General features: G+C 51.1%; 2 protein-coding genes and 1 long non-coding RNA gene across 3 annotated transcripts in view; 2 read left to right on the forward strand and 1 right to left on the reverse strand.

Moving 5' to 3' along the window:
• Positions 1–17,862, reverse strand: part of LOC125638250 (uncharacterized) — a 39,075-nt gene that overhangs the window by 4,371 nt on the left and 16,842 nt on the right. Inside the window, exons 11-12 of the mRNA XM_075129073.1 lie at positions 13,980–14,268; positions 4,113–5,474 (exon numbers count right to left, since the gene is read on the reverse strand). Of these exons, the coding sequence (XP_074985174.1) occupies positions 4,441–5,474; positions 13,980–14,268 (1,323 nt within the window). The 3' untranslated portion in view covers positions 4,113–4,440. The remainder of the gene's footprint in view (positions 1–4,112; positions 5,475–13,979; positions 14,269–17,862) is intronic.
• On the forward strand, positions 6,023–12,447 carry LOC125637872 (uncharacterized). The gene is made up of 2 exons (XR_012669147.1): positions 6,023–7,064; positions 8,486–12,447. It is a non-coding gene; the product is annotated as an uncharacterized LOC125637872 (long non-coding RNA).
• On the forward strand, positions 14,117–16,001 carry LOC142068329 (uncharacterized). Its single transcript, XM_075130127.1, has one exon. The coding sequence runs from the start codon at positions 14,641–14,643 to the stop codon at positions 15,574–15,576; it is 936 nt and encodes a 311-aa protein (XP_074986228.1). The 5' UTR covers positions 14,117–14,640; the 3' UTR covers positions 15,577–16,001.

The raw sequence follows: 17,862 nt of genomic DNA on the forward strand, positions 1-17,862 counted from the left end.
ACATCCCCAAACAGCTGTCACATCCTGGCTTCCACCCAATGGCTATTGACGTCAAGTGGGCTGAAAAGCTACTGGGGTTATAGGCATCACCCACGAGCGCTCTGACTGGAGTACTGCCCAGCTCCGCTGATTGGTCCTACTACGCTATTTAAGCCAGGAGGCGGAACAGGACATTTGTCTGAGCAACAAGGTCGTTTCCTGTTGTGGCTGCATTGGACCCTGCTTGTGCCTATCTCCTGCACTCATCCCTGCTCCTGGCTTCACTCTTGTTCCCACCATGCTCCTGCTCTGTGCTTGATCCTTGTGTCTCCTCCTGCCCTTATGCCTCACCTCCAATCCTCAGTGACCCGTCCTGGCTTTGACCCCATCCTCTGACTCCTGATCCTGGCTCTGGAATTTGGTATCCAACCTTGGCTCTGACCTTCAGCTTCAATTCCTAGTTCTGACTCTGGCTTGACCCCTGGCTCTGGTAACTGGTAGTTGACTGGTGCTGACCCTTGGCTTCGTTCCCCAACCTGGATGCCTGCTCCACCCACTAGATCTCACTCCTGCTCTTCTAGGCCAGGCCATGTACACTCCACTCCATGACACCTATCCATTAAATCAGCCTCTGTAGCAGAAGACTGGAGGATAGCTAATTTAACATTTTTATTTTATTTTTTTAAAAGAAAAGGCTCTAGAGGTGATCCAGGCAATTACAGGCTGGTAAGCCTAACTTCAGTACCAGACACACTGGTCAAAACTATAGTAAAGCACAGAATTATCAGACACACACATGAGCGTGAATTGATGGGGAAGAGTCAACGTGGTTTTTGTAAAGGGAAATCATGCCTCACCAATCTATTAGAATTCTTTGAGGGAGTCACCAAGCATGTGGACAAGGGTGACCCAGTTGATATAGTGTACAGTAACTCCTCACTTAAAGTCGTCCTGGTTAACGTTGTTACATTGCTGATCAATTAGAGACCATGCTCATTTAAAGTTGCACAATGCTCCCTTATAACGTCATTTGGCAGCTGCCTGCTTTGTCCACTGCTTGCAGGAAGAGCAGCCCGTTGCAGCGAGCTGGTGGGGGCTTGAAACCAGGGTGGACCGACAGCCCCCCTAAATTCCCTGTGCAGCAGCCACCCAGCATGCTATCCATTGCCAGCAGTTCAGCTGTCCCTCCCCCGGACTGCCATGTGCTGCTCCTGCCCTCTGCCTTGGAGCTGCTCCCAGGAGCCTCCTACCTGCTTTGTGGGGGGGGGAAGGGGGGGGAGGAAAGAGGGATGCTAAAGTCAGGATGTGTCCCCTCCCTGCTACTTTACCCCATTTCCACAGAGGGGGGCGGGGGGGGGGAGGGAGAGACACAACAAGGCTCAGGACAGAGGGAGCTTGCTGGTAGTAGCTGCTGTCTCAACTTTCTGATCTACTTAAAAAGGCAATGTACTTAGAGTGGCATCAGCATACTTAAAGGGGCAATGTGCATCTCTCTCACACACAGGGTGTGTGTCTCTGTCTCTCTCTGCCATGCTGTCTCCCCTCCCTTGTAGGGTGTGAGGCTACATTAACAACAGTGTGTTAACCCTTGAGAGCTCAGCCGAGTGCTAGCTCATCATTGAGCAGTAAGGCATTCCCTGGGAAATATCCACCCTCTGACTTCACCACCTCAACCAAGCTTCACAATCATCATTGCTGTGCACAGTATTAACTTGTTTGTTTGTTTAAAACTTTTATATACAGTATTTTGTCTGACCAAAAAAAAAATTCCCTGAACCTAACTCCCCCTATTTATATTAATTCTTATAGGGAACTTGGATTCGCTTAACATCGTTTCGTGTAAAGTAGCATTTTTCAGAAACATAACTACAGCGTTAAGCAAGGAGTTACTGTACTTGGACTTTCAGAAAGCCTTTGACAAGTTCCCACACCAAAGGCTGTTAAGCAAACTAAGCAGTCATGGGACAAGAGGGAAGGTCCTCTCCTGGATCAGTAAGTGATTAAAAGACAGGAAACAAAGGGTAAACATAAATGGTCAGTTTTCCCAGTGGAGAGAGGTTAAACAACAGGGTCCCCCAAAGATCTGTCCTGGGACCAGTGCTATTCAACATATTCATAAATGATCTGGAAAAAAAGACGAAACATTGAGGGGGCAAAGTTTGCAGAGGATACAAAGTTATTCAAGGTAGTCAAGTCCAAAACCGACTCTGAAGGGATCTCAAAAAGCTGGGTGACTGAGGAACAAAATGGCAGATTGAATTCAATGTTGGCAAGTGCAAAGTAACATGCACATTGGAAAACAGAATCCCCAACTGTATGTACAAAGTGATGGAGTGTGCACCCCAAAACAGATCACCAGTCTCCATAATGGGACACTCTGACGCACCCCAAGACAACAATCCCAAAACACAAGGAAATGGCTGCAAGACATGCAGGTAGGTGAACAATCAAACCATGTAACAACCATCACCCAGTGAAGTTAGGCGGGCAGACAGACAGACACACGAACATTGAGTTCAGGGAAAAGGAACCAGAAAACTAAAAGAAGGCAGGAAGCAATTATCAGGAAGACCCCCTGTCATAAATATAAAGGGAAGGGTAAACACCTTTAAAATCCCTCCTGGCCAGAGGAAAAATCCTCTCACCTGTAAAGGGTTAAGAAGCTTGGATAACCTCCCTGGCACCTGACCAAAATGACCAATGAGGAGACAAGATATTTTCAAAGCTGGGGAGAGGGAGAAACAAAGGCTCTGTGTGTGTGTGTGATGCAGGAACAGGAATGGAGTCTTAGAACTTAGTAAGTAATCTAGCTAGGTATGCATTAGATTATGATTCCTTTAAATGGCTGAGAAAGTAAGCTGTGCTGAATGGAACAGATATTCCTGGTTTTGTGTCTTTTTGTAACTTACGGTTTTGCCTAGAGGGATTCTCTATGTTTTAAATCTAATTACTCTGTAAGGTATTTACCATCCTGATTTTACAGAGGCGATTCTTTTTACTTCTATTAAAAGTCTTCTTGTAAGGAAATTGAATGCCTTTTCATTGTTCTTAAGATCCAAGGGTTTGGGTCTGTGGTCACCTATGCAAATTGGTGAGGATTTTTATCAAACCTTTCCCAGGAAGGGGGGTGCAAGGTTTTGGGTGAGGATTTTGGGGAGAAAGATGCTTCCAAATGGCTCTTTCCCAATAATGAACCCGGTGAGATGTTTGGTGGTGGCAGCGAAAGTCCAAGGGCAAAAGGTAAAATAGTTTGTACCTTGGGGAATTTTTAACCTAAGCTGGTAAAAGTCAGCTTAGGAGGTTTTCATGCAGGTCCCCACATCTGTACCCTAGAGTTCAGAGTGGGGAAGGAACCTTGACACCCGCCCTCCCCCGCATAAACACACAGGGTCCATATTAACTATTACCACTCAAGAAAGAGATCTTGGAGTCATCAGGGCTAGTTCTCAGTCACAGTCGAAGGTGTAAAACAGCCTTAAGGATTAGTAACTGCGACTGGCAACAATTTCCTACCTCTGCACCAGAAGATGGGAAAGGCGAGAGGTAGCAAATACTGGTAGCAAATTCCTACAGATAACAGTTTCTCATACCCTATAAGAAAAGGAGTACTTGTGGCACCTTAGAGACTAACCAATTTATTTGAGCATGAGCTTTCGAGAGCTACAGCTCACTTCATCGGATGCATACTGTGGAAACTGCAGAAGACATTATATACACAGAGACCATGAAACAATACCTCCTCCCACCCCACGCTCCTGCTGGTAATAGCTTATCTAAAGTGATCATCAAGTTGGGCCATTTCCAGCACAAATCCAGGTTCTCTCACCCTCCACCCCCCCACACACAAACTCACTCTCCTGCTGGTAATAGCCCATCCAAAGTGACGGCACCCCATATGGTACAGATCAATACTGCACAGGAATTGACCCACAACAGGGACAAGATTGGCCTCACAGACACACTTGATCTCTACCCCCACCCACCTTTACGATAGCATGAAGAAAAGAATTACATTCTACCAGGAAAAAAAAAAAAAAAAACACAACTTCACGTTCAAGCTGAATTTTTAACAACCCAGACTGGACAAGAACAAAATGGCTCTTGCAAAAATAAGAGATAGAAAAGAAACTCACTATCCGTCCCACTCCTCCGCCGCACCAGAAGTCCTGTTCTGAGCTCTGAATGACGCTTACCTCCACATTTATTTCTCAGGCCTGTCTCTGCTGTGGATCTTCTGATGAATAACAAGGTACATCCTGGGATTAAAGCTCTTCCATCAGTTGGGGCGTTTATAGGTAGCCCCCCACGTGCATTCTCTGGTACCTACTAAGCTCCGAGCTGAGACAGAAGCTCTGGTTACAGTTGGCGCATTTATAGCGTCTCTCCACTGCATGGGTTCTCTGTCTAAAGAGCCCAGAGTGATCACAGTAGCGTCTCCCAGAATTGGGTCACCTGTCGGGTTTACTCCTGAGCGTGGGTCCTCAGATGCCTGCTAAAATTTGGCCAGCCACTAAAGCTCTTCCCACAGTGGGGACATTTATAGGGTCTCTCTCCTGTGTGGATCCTCCGGTGGACAACAAGGCTGGAACTCACACTGAAGCTCTTCCCACACTCATCGCATCTATAGGGCCGCTCCCCGGTGTGGGTTCTCAGATGCTGGGCATGGGTGGAGCTCTGACTAAAGCCCTTCCCGCAATGGACACACTTGTAGGGTCGCGCGCCTGTGTGGATGCGCTCATGCCGGGTCAGGACAGAGGGATCGCTGAAACACTTCCCGCAGTGGGCGCATTTGTGGGGTTTCTCCCCCGTGTGGATCCGCTCATGCTGGATCAGGACTGAGAGAACGGCAAAGGCCTTCGCGCACTGGAGGCATTTGTAAGGTCGTTCCCCTGTGTGGATCCTCATGTGTCGAATGAGCATGGAGCGGCGGCCAAAAGTCTTCTCGCGCTCGGGGCATTTATAGGGTCTCTCACCTGTGTGAACCCGCTGATGATTGGTCAGCGAGGAGCTGTGGCAGAATACTTTCCCACAGATAGGGCATTTGTAGGGTTTCAAGCCTGTGTGGATCCTCTCGTGCTCTAGGAGCTTGGAGCTCTCAGAGAAGCTCTTCCCACACTCATCACACCTGTAGGGCCTCTCGCCCGTGTGGGTCCTGGAATGCTTCATCAGGGTCGCGCTGTGCCCGAAGCTCTTCCCACACTGGGCACACGTGTAGGGTCGCTCCCCCGTGTGGCTCCTCTGATGGCGAAGGAGGTTGGAGCTGTCGGCAAAGCTCTTCCCGCACTGGAGGCATTTGTAGGGTCGCTCCCCCGTGTGGGTTCGCTGGTGCCTCCTTAGGGTCGAGCTCTGCTTAAAGCTTTTCCTGCAGACAGAACATTTATGGGGATTTTCTTCCATGAGGACAGGGGTCGTCTCTACGCGGGGATTGGGGGGCGGGGGGTTTCCTCTCTGCTGCCGACCAGCCCCGCGCTGCGCCAGGCTGGTGTCTCTCCCGGCTCAGGGCTTTGGGGTCTCCCCGCGAGGGGCTGTGCGGCTCCGGGCTCCAAGTCCCGGCCTGACGGGGATCCCCTTCTTTGTTCTCACCTTCGGGGCAGGAGGAAAGCGCCGCACAGCTGATCTAGAAACCCCCCTGCGACTGCTGCCCCAGGGCGGGCTCGGCTGGGGGGGCCCTGCTGGGCTGCTCCAGAGCTGGCTGGGGGCGGGGGGGTCTCTCCGGTCCCAGCCGCGTTTCGGCTCCGAGCCCCCCGCCCCTGCCACCACTTCCTCCAGGCAGCGATTTCCTGCCTCGGCCTCTCCCCGGCGCCCCCACTCACCGCCCGCCCGCCCGGCCGAGCCGAGCCGAGCCGAGCCCTCCCGGGGCCCGCGGGCTGCACACTGGGACTCGCCCCCTCACGGCGCTGCGAGCCACGCTCGGAACCCAGGCGTCCGGGGCGCTGCTGCGCTCCCACCCTGCTCCCGACCTGCCCTATCACAGCCCCGTTATGGCACCACGTGCCCCGGGAAAGGGCGGAGTTCGGATTAACCCTTCCCTGCCCACACGGTCGGCGCAAGGCTCTGGCGAGGGTGGGAAATAGCGATCGCCGAGGCATTAGCGAGCTGCCCCGGCATGCTTGGCCGCCACCCGGGGGGGCACGGGCGGGCAGCCAGCCCTTGTGGAGGGGAGCCCCGGCCGGGATCTCATCCAAGGCCTCAGCCCGATGGATGTTCCAGCCCCAATGGACACAGTCCCACAGGGATCCCTTAGCCCAAGGACAGTGCAGCTGGATGGAACGTTGGAGCCCCGCCCTGAAGGTTCTGTGGCAGCTGGGCAGAATGTTGGGTTCCTGAGGGTTCCGAAGCCACTGGATGGAATGTTGCTGTCCTGCAGGTTCTGAGGCAGTGGATGAGTGAGAAGCAGACAACAGGTTTCATGGGCCGGGATTTCATGCCTGAGCATTTGCTCTGGTGGGGGGTACCAGGGATGGGGGCTTTCCAAAAGGGCGGAGCTACTGAACCCAGGTCAGAAATTATTTTAAGGGACAACAAATTAAAAATAGAGGGAGGTGAGTGAAAGTCACAGTTTCAAAAACAAGGATTCAGAGGGGGGCACTGAGCAAGGAATCCCGGACAGTGCCCACTGCTCCTCAAAGCCATCCGGGGAGCCAGTGGACATGGCCCTGAGGAGCTCTGCCTGGAGATGTGATTTAAGGGAGGATTGGAAGTAGGCCCCATAGTTCGAGAGCACCTCCCTGTCCAGCTCCCTCCTCCTGGTATGGTGGATGGTCATCTTGGCCAGCGCCAGGTGGAGGTCCACAACATAGGGTACTGAGGTGTGGTTTTTTTTCCTGTGTGCCATGGAGATGCGTGCCCCATGAGACAGCCAGTATTTTTCCAGCCCAAAGGGTCAAGATATAAAAGGAGAGAACAAAGGCTCCTCCCCACCTCTTTCCTAGCCCATCTCTGGACTGATGAATTCTAACAAGGGAAGTTTGAACAAAAGGACTGAGGCCCCCCCAAACTACTTGGGCAATCCAGAAAGATTTACAGAAAACCAGCAGATTTAACATCCCTGCTCTCTTTTGGACTACATGCTATATAATTCAACAGTAATGTCCTTTATCTGTTTAACCTTTTAATAACTCTCATTTCTTTTTCTTAGTTAACAAACCTCTAGACTTCGCTTACTAAAGGATTGGCTATCGGCATGGTTTTTTATTTATGATATGAAGTATCATTTGATCTGGGTACGTGGCTGGGCCCCTGGGGCTGGAAGAACCCGATGTGTGGTGAATTTGGTTTTAATAAGCTTTCATCACAAACTCCAGTTTGTCTGATGATGAGACAGCTGGGCTCTGTGTGGTGAATAGGGCCGGGGCAAGTCCCCGTCTGCAGCCCCAGGCCCAGGAGGGGATTGCCCCAGCTGGGTGGTGAGCGAAGGCGCCAGGGAGACGCAGGCTCAGCGAGGGGGACTCGCAGGAGGGAGAGAAACATCAGCAGAGGCAGGCAATAGCTGCCTGGAGGAAGTGGGGGTCGGGGGTGTCATAAATATAAAGGGAAGGGTAAACCCCTTTAAAATCCCTCCTGGCCAGAGGAAAAATCCTCTCACCTGTAAAGGGTTAAGAAGCTAAAGGTAACCTTGCTGGCACCTGACCAAAATGACTAACGAGGAGACAAGATACTTTCAAAAGCAGGGAGGAGGGCGAAAAACAAAGGGTCTGTGTCTATCTTTATGCTGCTTTTGCCGGGGACAGAACAGGAATGGAGTCTTAGAACTTTTAGTAAGTAATCTAGCTAGGTATGTGTTAGATTATGATTTCTTTAAATGGCTGAGAAAATAACTGTGCTGAATAGAATGACTATTCCTGTCTGTGTGTCTTTTTTGTAACTTAAGGTTTTGCCTAGAGGGATTCTCTATGTTTTGAATCTAATTACCCTGTAAGGTATCTACCATCCTGATTTTACAGAGGTGATTCCTTTACTTCTATTAAAAGTCTTCTTGCAAGAAAACTGAATGCTTTTTCATTGTTCTAAGATCCAAGGGTTTGGGTCTGTGGTCACCTATGCAAATTGGTGAGGATTTTTACCAAACCTTCCCCAGGAAGTGGGGTGCAAGGGTTGGGAGGATTTTGGGGGGAAAGACGTGTCCAAACTACATTTCCCAGTAAACCCAGATAAAGTTTGGTGGTGGCAGTGGAAATCCAAGGGCAAAGGGTAAAATTAATTTGTACCTTGGGGAAGTTTTAACCTAAGCTGGTAAAAGTAAGCTTAGGAGGTTTTCATGCAGGTCCCCACATCTGTACCCTAGAGTTCAGAGTGGGGAAGGAACCTTGACAGGGGAGAGGTCGGGATCAGATTCAAACAGGGACTGGAGACACACCCTGCCAGCTCCAGAGCAGCAAGGAGAGGGAGTTTGGGGAGCTGAATCCCAGGGGTCTCCCACCCATCCAGCCGGCTCTAGGGCAGCAGTGAAAGAGGAAAGATTTGGCTGTATTCATCTGCTGCTCAGCTGTGGTTTATTCTCTTCCAGGAGCTGAGGAGGAGAGCCCCCCAGGAGGAGATGCCAGCGAGAGTCAGGGCAGAGCAGGACAGCCGCCGGCAGACCCCCGCTCAGCATGGAGGAGACTTCAGCCAAACCAAAGCCAACCCTATCACCATGGGAGAAAAAGCCCACAGATGTTCAGAATGTGGACAAATCTTTAGCTGGAGATCGAACCTTCACAGGCACCAGAGGATCCACACGGGGGATCGACCTACAACTGCCCTCAGTGTGGGAAGAGCTTTGCCGACAGCTCCAACCTCCTTCACCATCAGAGGAGTCACATAGTGGAGCAACCCTACATGTGTGCCCAGTGCAAGAAGAGCTTCAGTCAGAGTGCGACCCTAATCAGGCACCACAGAACCCACATGGTTCGAGAAGCCCTATGGGTGTGGCGAATGTGGGAAGAGCTTCGCTCAGACCTCCAACCTCCTCGAGCATCAGAGGATCCGTATAGGCATGAACCCCTACAAATGCCCCGACTGCGGGAGAGTGTTCTGCCACAGCTCCTCACTGGCAGATCATCAGAGGGTCCACACCGGTGAGCGACCCTACTACAAATGTGTCATCTGCGGGACGAGCTTCACGCAGCACCAGCGGACCCACACGGGGGAGCGACCCTATACATGCGATGAATGTGGGAAGAGCTTCAGTGTTTTCTCCAGGCTTGTTATGCACCAGAGGATCCACACAGGGGAGTGACCCTATAAATGTCCCAACTGTGGGAAGCACTTTAGTGACTGGCCAAATTTCCCAAGACCGCTGAAGACACATACCCAGGATGGGACCGAGAAATAAATTTGGAAGAAAGCTTTATTTGGAGCTCAGACCCTGGTGGTGAGAGCAGGGCTCTTGGATTATCAGGACTCCTGGGTTCTATTCCCAGTTCTAGTAAGGGAGCGGGGTTTAATGGGATAGAACAGCGGGAGGGATGAACGTTGGGACTCCTGGGTTTTATTCCCTGCACTGGGAGAGAAGTGGGGTCTAGTGTGTTAAAACAGGGGGCCAGGAGTCAAGACACTTGGATTCTGTTCCCTGCTGTGGGAGTGGGGTCTAGTGGGTTAGAGGAAGAGCTGGGAGTCAGGATGGCTGGGCTCCATTCCCAGCTCTGAGAGGATGTGGGGTCTACTGGTTAGAGTGGGGAGGGTGTTTTATAAACACCATTGCCAGGATACCGATGAGCCCCAATGTCCTGTGGCCAGGCAAAAGGCAAACACGATCCCAGGATGTATCAGGCAAGATCCTTCCAGTAGAGGTTCTTCTCGTCCCAAACCATCTTTGAAGACCCGGGGAGCAACGCAGCGTCGCCATTCATTCCCGTTCTAGAAAACCATCCAAGACCAATGGCTGTCCAGCCTCCTTTGGAAAACCTCTGGTGAAGGAGCTTCCACCACTTCCCTAGGCAGTTTCGCGTTTTCATATCTTGTTCTCTTGATGCCACCTCTGGTTGTTGAGCTGCTTCTTTCCAGAACTTGTGCTTGTCCAATCTTTGTGATTTCTTCACTGCTTTGTGCAACACCTTTTCTTCTTCCACTTTCCCAGCAGCCTTGGCTTGCTTACACTTTTCCTGCAACGTTCTTGTTTTGTTACTTATCCAGTTTTTCCTTGTGTGCTTATACCTTCCAATAACTTCCTCCGCTGTATTTTGTATAGCTTCCTTGAATGGTTCCCATTCAGTCTGTAGTGAGATTTCCTCATCATCACAAATTAATACTCTGAAATACCCCCCCAAGCATGGCCTTGTGTGCCTCCCTCGTGGAGTTTTCCTTTATCAAAATCAAATTTGGCTCCAGCTGCACCCATCTTTTTCTTGGGCTTTCGCTTAATCATTCCCATGAGTAGTTTGTGATCCTGGCCACACTCTATAGACTCTAACATCCAACAGTGGCCATGTGGGCCTTTCACTGATAAGAATCAGGTCAGTCAGGTTTTTGGTTTGACCAGCTGGTGAATGTTAGGGGGCTTATTCCTTCACCCACTTACTTCCCTGGTCCTTCTCGCATGAACAGAGAGCAACAATACCCGAAGTCCAAAGGTGCAAACAATTCGATGTTTATTGGGGTGAACTTCCAGCAAGCATGATTCCAGTTTCCTTCCTTAGTATCCTCCTTCCCAGCTCTGACACCACAGAGCCTTACGCCTGTGTCCCTGTTCCCATTCCTACCCTTAGCCAAACATGATTCCAACTTCCTTACTCCCATTCCCTGTTCCCATCTCCCCCTTTAGCAAAACATGATTCCAATTTTCTTACCCCCATTCCCTGTTCCCATCTCACACACCCACATGCCCACCCACACCCAGTCACTTCCTCATTGACTACAGATTATATAGTAAAACTTGAGTTCTGCTTAGCTATACCTTAACCAATCATTTTCCTGAAATTTAACTAACCAATCCTAACATATTGTAACATGATTATGTAACCAATTATATCCCACCACCTCAATTAGTTTACACCCAGCAAAATTAATTATACAGCAGACAGGAACAATCACAGAACCAGACAGAGATTATACAAACAAAGAATAGCAAAGTGGGAACTATAATGACAAAACAATACAGAAGTGAGGATTTCACATCCCAGCTATTGATAAGTGAGTTCTTGCCAGACAGGATGCTATCAAACTAAGTTTCCTTTTACATTTTCTAGGCACTTCCCTTTCTCTGGAGGTGATAGGAATACAATCCTGTCCTGATAGTGCCTAACAGCCCAATAGCACCTTATTTCAATGTGACTAGTTTGGAATGTGAGGATGTGACCATTCGCTTCCCAGCTTATGGCTGCCTCTGCTGCTTAGCCAAAGGCCTGAGCCTAAGCACAGGGCCACAAACTGTCACAGTAAGAGAAGGCCCTTACACTGGCAGACAGTGGTTTTGATTCTTTCTTTTATACCTCTATCACTAGCCAAGTGATAAGAATACACCTAAACTCTTAGAGTATAGGCCTTTACAGACAGGCCTGAATATCTATATCCTAACAGTGAATTCCAAGTAGCTGTGTGCATAACTCTGGGAGGAAGCCAAGCACGGCCAAGCATCAGGTTGTGTATCTCACAGCAAGTTCTTAACCTTTCCCCATTATCGTTTGCTCTCTCAACGCCATGTAGTCCAACACTATTCATTTGTTTATCATGTCCGCTAACAATTGTGATGGTTCTCTCAGCATATCCAGGATTGTAAATCACCTTGTTACCCGCCTGCCTCTGGTTAGAGGGAGTCTTGCCTGTGGTAGCTGGGGGTTAACTCCCTATCACCACCATCCTTCACCCACCAAACACTCTCCTCTGGACTATGCCAGCCGTGTCTTTACCTTGCAGGTAAAGAAGTGGTTCACTAGTCTCCTTGAAGCATTCCCAGTGTGACATACAGCCCCTGACACTGGAGCAGTGTACCCCCATTTACGAGTCTGACCTTACCTCACCGCTCGCATAGCACTGGTGAGCACTTATAATAAAACAAAAGGTTTATTTAGGGAAAAGATAGACATTCCGCTAGAAACGAGAGAGAGGTGGTCACAATACAAAACCAAATCATAAATCATGAACTAGAGCCTGTTGGGAACAAAGGCATATTTACGCAGAAGCCTGCTGTGGATTTTAAGAGTTTGTTCTGATAACAGCAGAAGCAGAGCTATGTATATGTAAGAAACTGCAGAGCAATCATGGTTGTGAGCACAAGAAAAGATACAGTGCCTTAAAAGCTAAAAAAGACTGGTTTGAACTAAAACTAAATTTGTACTGATGGGGGAGGAGAGTTGACGTGGAAATGAGAGACTAATACACATCTATAAGAAAAGAATAAAAATGGTAGATAAGTTTGTGTAACAAAGGGAGGTTGAAGCTGCATTGTCTGATGCTGCAAGTGACTGCACTCGTCCTAAGGAGCTTCCCACTTGTAAGTAGTTGATCACAACTTGCTGAGTGTTTTGCCTGAATAAATATTTGTTAGCCCCATCTGCTGAGTACTAATAGTTGCCTTTCCTACCTAATGCATACCCCTTCTGCTGAGCATTCATTGACCCCAGAGTGAAATGATGTAGTGGCCATAGTCCAGTTCCAATGAACAAATTTCCTAAGCAGTTGGCGGGGTGGGGAGCAGTAAGTATAAATACATGACACATTTCTGCCTCCTCAGCTATCCACCCCAAGTACGATAAGACCCCTGATCCTCCCCGGCCACCCCCTAGGCACCACCTAAGCCAGCTGTGTGATATGCAGGTGGCTCACCTCCAAACTGTGCCTTGGAAACAGCTGTAGAGGCTTGTGCTCCACACTCTTCACTTCCTCACCCTTGTGTCCTGCCCCAGCAACATGTGGTGGGACCTCTTATTACCTGTGGAGGGTGAAGCACTTTGGTGGGCAAAGTGCATATTTCATGCTGGTCCCCTGGCCCAGCAGGGATATTATTTGGCAGCTCCTTCACAGAGCCATGAGCATGGGTGTGTGCCTGGTGCTGTTCACCACCTCCCCCAACAGCTGCCCTTTCTGTGGCAAGAGGGAGACCAAGTATATGGCACACATATACATTGAATTTGCCAGGTTGCAGTCTCTTCTCTGGTTCCTCCAAAATCTTCTCCTGAAGTTCTGGCTGCACTTTCCCCCCACACCTCCTGATCTAGGCACACCCCATCTGTAGCCCCATGAAGTCGCAAGACCTCCTTGTCAGCCTCCTCCTGGTGCTGTCCAAGGTGGCTGACCACCATACCAGGAGGAGTTAGCTGGATGGGGAGGTGCTCTATGACTGTGAGGCCTACTTCTGATCCCCCCTTCAGTAACATATCTGGGCAGAGTTCCACATCAACTGGCTCACTGGATGCCACTGAGGAGCATTGAGCGCTGTCCAGGGGTCTCTGCTTGGTGCCCCGACTGGAGCTATGTTTTTGAACCTATGACATTCACTTCTGTCCCTTTTTTTTCTTTCTTTCTTTCCATTTGTTGTCCCTCAAAATCGTTTGAGAGCTGGGTCCAGTAGCGCCTCCCCTTAGGCTGGAGGAGAGGGGCTTTAGATGTGGGTGGGCGTGCACCATCCCCTCCTCAGAGCCCCAATAGGAACCCCCCCACAAGCCCCCCCAGGTCAAAGTCTCGGGCAACATGAAACCCCTTCCTGTGGAATCAAGTTTGCTTCTCACTCAACACTGCCTCAGAACCCTGAGGGCCCCCAACATTCCATCCAGCTGCTTCAGAACCCCCAGAGGCCCAACGTTCTGTGCAGCTGCTTTGGAACCTTCAGACTCCCCAAGATTCTGCCCAGCTGCCACAGAACCTTCAGGGTCCCAACATCTCGCCCAGCTGCACTGTCCTTGGGCTAAGGGATCCCTGTGGGACTGTGTCCATTGGGGCTGGAACATCCATCGGGCTGAGGCCTTGGATGAGATCCCGGCCGGGGCTCCCCTCCACAAGGGCTGGCTGCCCGCCAGTGCCCCCCCGGGTGGCGGCCAAGCATGCCGGGGCAGCTCGCTAATGCCTCGGCGATCGCTATTTCCCACCCTCGCCAGAGCCTTGCGCCGACCGTGTGGGCAGGGAAGGGTTAATCCGAACTCCGCCCTTTCCCGGGGCACGTGGTGCCATAACGGGGCTGTGATAGGGCAGGTCGGGAGCAGGGTGGGAGCGCAGCAGCGCCCCGGACGCCTGGGTTCCGAGCGTGGCTCGCAGCGCCGTGAGGGGGCGAGTCCCAGTGTGCAGCCCGCGGGCCCCGGGAGGGCTCGGCTCGGCTCGGCCGGCCGGGCGGGCGGTGAGTGGGGGCGCCGGGGAGAGGCCGAGGCAGGAAATCGCTGCCTGGAGGAAGTGGTGGCAGGGGCGGGGGGCTCGGAGCCGAAACGCGGCTGGGACCGGAGAGACCCCCCCGCCCCCAGCCAGCTCTGGAGCAGCCCAGCAGGGCCCCCCCAGCCGAGCCCGCCCTGGGGCAGCAGTCGCAGGGGGGTTTCTAGATCAGCTGTGCGGCGCTTTCCTCCTGCCCCGAAGGTGAGAACAAAGAAGGGGATCCCCGTCAGGCCGGGACTTGGAGCCCGGAGCCGCACAGCCCCTCGCGGGGAGACCCCAAAGCCCTGAGCCGGGAGAGACACCAGCCTGGCGCAGCGCGGGGCTGGTCGGCAGCAGAGAGGAAACCCCCCGCCCCCCAATCCCCGCGTAGAGACGACCCCTGTCCTCATGGAAGAAAATCCCCATAAATGTTCTGTCTGCAGGAAAAGCTTTAAGCAGAGCTCGACCCTAAGGAGGCACCAGCGAACCCACACGGGGGAGCGACCCTACAAATGCCTCCAGTGCGGGAAGAGCTTTGCCGACAGCTCCAACCTCCTTCGCCATCAGAGGAGCCACACGGGGGAGCGACCCTACACGTGTGCCCAGTGTGGGAAGAGCTTCGGGCACAGCGCGACCCTGATGAAGCATTCCAGGACCCACACGGGCGAGAGGCCCTACAGGTGTGATGAGTGTGGGAAGAGCTTCTCTGAGAGCTCCAAGCTCCTAGAGCACGAGAGGATCCACACAGGCTTGAAACCCTACAAATGCCCTATCTGTGGGAAAGTATTCTGCCACAGCTCCTCGCTGACCAATCATCAGCGGGTTCACACAGGTGAGAGACCCTATAAATGCCCCGAGTGCGAGAAGACTTTTGGCCGCCGCTCCATGCTCATTCGACACATGAGGATCCACACAGGGGAACGACCTTACAAATGCCTCCAGTGCGCGAAGGCCTTTGCCGTTCTCTCAGTCCTGATCCAGCATGAGCGGATCCACACGGGGGAGAAACCCCACAAATGCGCCCACTGCGGGAAGTGTTTCAGCGATCCCTCTGTCCTGACCCGGCATGAGCGCATCCACACAGGCGCGCGACCCTACAAGTGTGTCCATTGCGGGAAGGGCTTTAGTCAGAGCTCCACCCATGCCCAGCATCTGAGAACCCACACCGGGGAGCGGCCCTATAGATGCGATGAGTGTGGGAAGAGCTTCAGTGTGAGTTCCAGCCTTGTTGTCCACCGGAGGATCCACACAGGAGAGAGACCCTATAAATGTCCCCACTGTGGGAAGAGCTTTAGTGGCTGGCCAAATTTTAGCAGGCATCTGAGGACCCACGCTCAGGAGTAAACCCGACAGGTGACCCAATTCTGGGAGACGCTACTGTGATCACTCTGGGCTCTTTAGACAGAGAACCCATGCAGTGGAGAGACGCTATAAATGCGCCAACTGTAACCAGAGCTTCTGTCTCAGCTCGGAGCTTAGTAGGTACCAGAGAATGCACGTGGGGGGCTACCTATAAACGCCCCAACTGATGGAAGAGCTTTAATCCCAGGATGTACCTTGTTATTCATCAGAAGATCCACAGCAGAGACAGGCCTGAGAAATAAATGTGGAGGTACGCGTCATTCAGAGCTCAGAACAGGACTTCTGGTATGGCGGAGGAGTGGGGCCTCCGAGTGGGGCGGATAGTGAGTTTCTTTTCTACCTCTTATTTTTGGAAGAGCCATTGTGTTGATCTTGTGCAATCTGAGTCAATAAAAATTCAACTGGAACGTGAAGTTGTTTTCTTTTCTGGTAGAATGTCACTTTTCTTCACACTATCATAAAGGGGGGGAGAATCAAGTGTGTCCGTGAGGCCAATCTTGTCCCCTTGGGGGTCAGTTCCTGTGTACCATCGCTCAGAACCATATGGGGTTAGCAGTGCCCTAGAATTGCCTGGTCTACGCTACAGAGTTAGGTCGATGCGAGGCAGCTTGCGTCTACCTAGCTTTGTAAGCGTCTGTGCTAAAACGTAGCTCCCACTGACTTAACTCCACCTCCCTGAGAGGCATAGTGCTTAGGTTGATGTCGTTAGGTTGACACAGTGTCAGTGTAGACACTGAATGCTTACCTCAACTGTTGCTGCCTTTCAGAAACCATCCCCCAATGCCTGACCCTGGCAGTTAAATTGGTGCAATCACCTCTAGTGAGGATGTGCCCAGTTGACGCAAGAAGCATAGCGTAGACATGTAAAAGCGATTCAGTTACTGCACTGGCTGTACGTCTACTTAACTTGGGTCGGCCTAATTTTGTAGTGTAGATTTGCCCTGTGTCAAACATTCCACACTGCTACCCCCTTCTGCCAGGTCCCAGTCCGGATCCAATGCACAAATGTCTTCACTAAGGTACAGGCTGGGAGAGGAATGGGGTGTCTTACTACAGGGAAAGATCAAATACACACATGAGGGAATCCCCTTCACTATTCCTTGTAAATCCAGCGCTTCTTTACAGCTGGGATTTTGGGTACTTAACTCCCTGAGGGTCCTTTGAAAATCCCAGTATGCATCATCACCTCTAAGAAACAGCAGGTGGGAAATTTAAAGATAATCCTCAGGAGACATTATTCCCTCATGAAACGGGATCTGTTACCTGTAAAGTGTGTTCTTTCAGGCTTATTGCATCACAGTACATGAACAAACACACACACACACACCATTCAGATGTTGCAACCAGCACAATGGATCTCACCTCAATGAAGCAGCTGGAATTCGTTTTCAAAACCCCGCTACTTACGTCATGACTCAACTACCTCCCAAGTTCTTTTGTACCTCGAGATCACGTACCTTAACTTTGTGTTTCCTGGTTTTCAGAGGTTTAGGTTCAACCACTGTGAAAGGGGACGGGGCACCATTGGGCAACTTTAACTCTGCATTAATCAAGTTGTGGGGCATTTAAATAAGGGATGGGCATATAGGTCCCTTCTTGAGGCCCGTGAGGGTGCAGGGATAGGCACTAAGTCAGCCTCTCTGGGCCACTTCCTACCTCCTTTTTCCTGCTCCAGGATGCATGATGTCCTCATAAGCACCAGTTTGCAGGTTGCCTACCCGCCTCCAACTCGTACAGGTTGCTGCACCTGTTTCTAGCCAGGGCCTGGCTGCATCCTGTCCTGGAGGAGGTCCTTCTCCCTGCCCTGTCCAGCCCCCATAGAGCCGCTCGCTCCCTTTTAAACCCCGCCTCCAATTGGAGCATGCTCAGCAAGGGTGGACGGGTGGGGCCTCCTGAGTCTGGAGCGTCTCTTACATCCTCTGATGTCCAGTGAGGGATTTATACACCCTGTCACATCCCAGAAGGACGTTCGCTTTTGTTTGGAACAGCATTACCTTGTTGACTCATATTTAACTTGTGATCCACTATGACCCATAGATCCTTCTCTGCAGTGCTCTTTCCTAGTCACTTCCCATTTTGTATGTGTGCAACTGATTGCTCCTTCCTACGTGGAGTGCTTTGCATTTGTCCTTACTGTATATCATCCTTTTTATTTCAGACCAATTCTCCAGATCATTTTGAATTCTAATCCTATCCTCCTAAGCACTTGCAACCCCTCCCAGCTTGGTATCGTCCGCAAACTTTACAAGTGTGCTCTCAGTACCATTA

This window comes from Caretta caretta, chromosome 6 (assembly GCF_965140235.1).
Source record: "Caretta caretta isolate rCarCar2 chromosome 6, rCarCar1.hap1, whole genome shotgun sequence".
In the NCBI taxonomy this organism is placed as follows: Eukaryota; Metazoa; Chordata; order Testudines; family Cheloniidae; genus Caretta; species Caretta caretta.

Bases quoted from the DNA above. Each gene is read 5' to 3' on its own strand.
- LOC142068329 (XM_075130127.1), top strand. From the start codon at position 14,641: ATGGAAGAAAATCCCCATAAATGTTCTGTCTGCAGGAAAAGCTTTAAG.